This window comes from Penaeus monodon, chromosome 32 (genome assembly GCF_015228065.2).
Source record: "Penaeus monodon isolate SGIC_2016 chromosome 32, NSTDA_Pmon_1, whole genome shotgun sequence".
NCBI lineage: Eukaryota > Metazoa > Arthropoda > Malacostraca > Decapoda > Penaeidae > Penaeus > Penaeus monodon.
Window position 1 is genome coordinate 17,985,232 of NC_051417.1, and position 1,322 is coordinate 17,986,553.

The following is a 1,322-nucleotide window of genomic DNA, read 5'->3' on the forward strand; positions in this document are numbered from 1 at the left end:
TAACAATACTGAATTTATTAATCGTGTAAAAGATAGCTACATTAACTGATAGTACGGTGTTATAACTAGCTATCGAAATTCATCTTAGCTCTTACAAAGCACCGTCCAGGGGTCCTGCAAAGTATTCATTGTATTTCTTATAAGTGTTGTGACACCAATCACTCTGCACGGTCAGGAGTTCCATTTTTTGGCAAAGCTGATCGTTTTCCTGTTGCAAGTGTTGCAGCTGCTTTTCCTTCTTGGAGGTCGTCGCCCGCTGCCTCTCCCGGTACAGGACAGACGCCTCGTTGTTGAGTTCGCGGTTCCGCTCCTTCTGGAGGCGCTTGTCTCGAAGGTATTTTCTCGTGTGTCTGTGCCGGTATCCCTTTCTGCCGGAACAAGGCGAAGTGGCACTCAAGGAGCTTCGCGAGTCCCGAAGGCGTTGGTCGGAATCCAGCGACAGAGGCCCGTCGGACAGGTCGAAGTCTCCAGCTGCTTCTTCTCCCAAAACATCACACAAACTCTGAAAAGAAAAAGAAACATGAAAAGTGACTTTCATCAATAATTTTGATCACAACTCATCTTCATCAAAATAATACATGACATAAACTGAACCAACAGGCAAAGAGATGAAACAAACTTACCGAATAACCCTGGTCATTATAAGACACATCCGATGAGAAACCTGCTACGTTGTTTCTTCTGAAGTCCAGGCAAGCATCCAGGCTATCGCGGGAGTCGTCAGGCCATAGACTTGCTGCTCCCAAGTCCAGGTCCAAAGACCGCCTGGCGTCTAGGTCTTCCCCGAAACTGGGTCTGAATGTCCCTGGAAGAATAGAGTCCACGTATCTTTCAAGATCCTGATTCCCTCCTAGTGCGACACCGCCGAAGCAGGAAGCGTCTCTTGACCCATAGTTAGCCATGTTGACTTGTACCCAAATATCGAGTTGCAAAGTTGTCTCCGGTATGGGTTAGTGAGGGCAAGTGCAGTCTTTCCAAACCAAGAGAGCAAGTGAAGTATTATTCAGTGAACGCAAGTATATATGTCGTGAATTATGGACAAGAAAAATACCCGTTTCATGTTCACACTATTCAGACATAAACACAAACGTTTACGAATATGACCTGTTGGTCCAGACTTACTAACATTAGAGATTCAGTATCCTAGCAGGCAGTTCATTATTATCACTACTACTAATAAAAAATAACATACATTATCATCCGTATTGATTTCGTCATTATTTTTATCGTGATTAATTTCATCATTACATTCAACCTCGTCAGGAGTGATGAGAGGAAGGCTGTGTCGCCGCACCTAATGCCCGACACACACCTAATGTCGA

The 1,322-nt window shown here is 44.6% G+C and overlaps 1 protein-coding gene across 1 annotated transcript; it reads right to left on the minus strand.

Annotated features, from left to right (window-relative positions):
• Window positions 1-16: 16 nt before the first annotated feature.
• LOC119593286 lies at window positions 17-970 on the minus strand. The gene is made up of 2 exons (XM_037942215.1): window positions 624-970; window positions 17-502 (listed from the first exon to the last, which is right to left on the minus strand). The coding sequence occupies exons 1-2, from the start codon at window positions 900-902 to the stop codon at window positions 92-94; spliced, it is 690 nt and encodes a 229-aa protein (XP_037798143.1). The 5' UTR covers window positions 903-970; the 3' UTR covers window positions 17-91.
• Between the last annotated feature and the right edge of the window lie 352 nt (window positions 971-1,322).

What these genes read in the sequence shown, in the direction of transcription:
- LOC119593286 (XM_037942215.1), bottom strand. Translation starts at nt 902, where the DNA reads ATGGCTAACTATGGGTCAAGAGACGCTTCCTGCTTCGGCGGTGTCGCA. An exon ending in ATAATGACCAGGGTTATTCG is followed by an intron (nt 503 to 623) that starts GTAAGTTTGTTT and finishes TTTTCTTTTCAG; the next exon opens with AGTTTGTGTGATGTTTTGGG.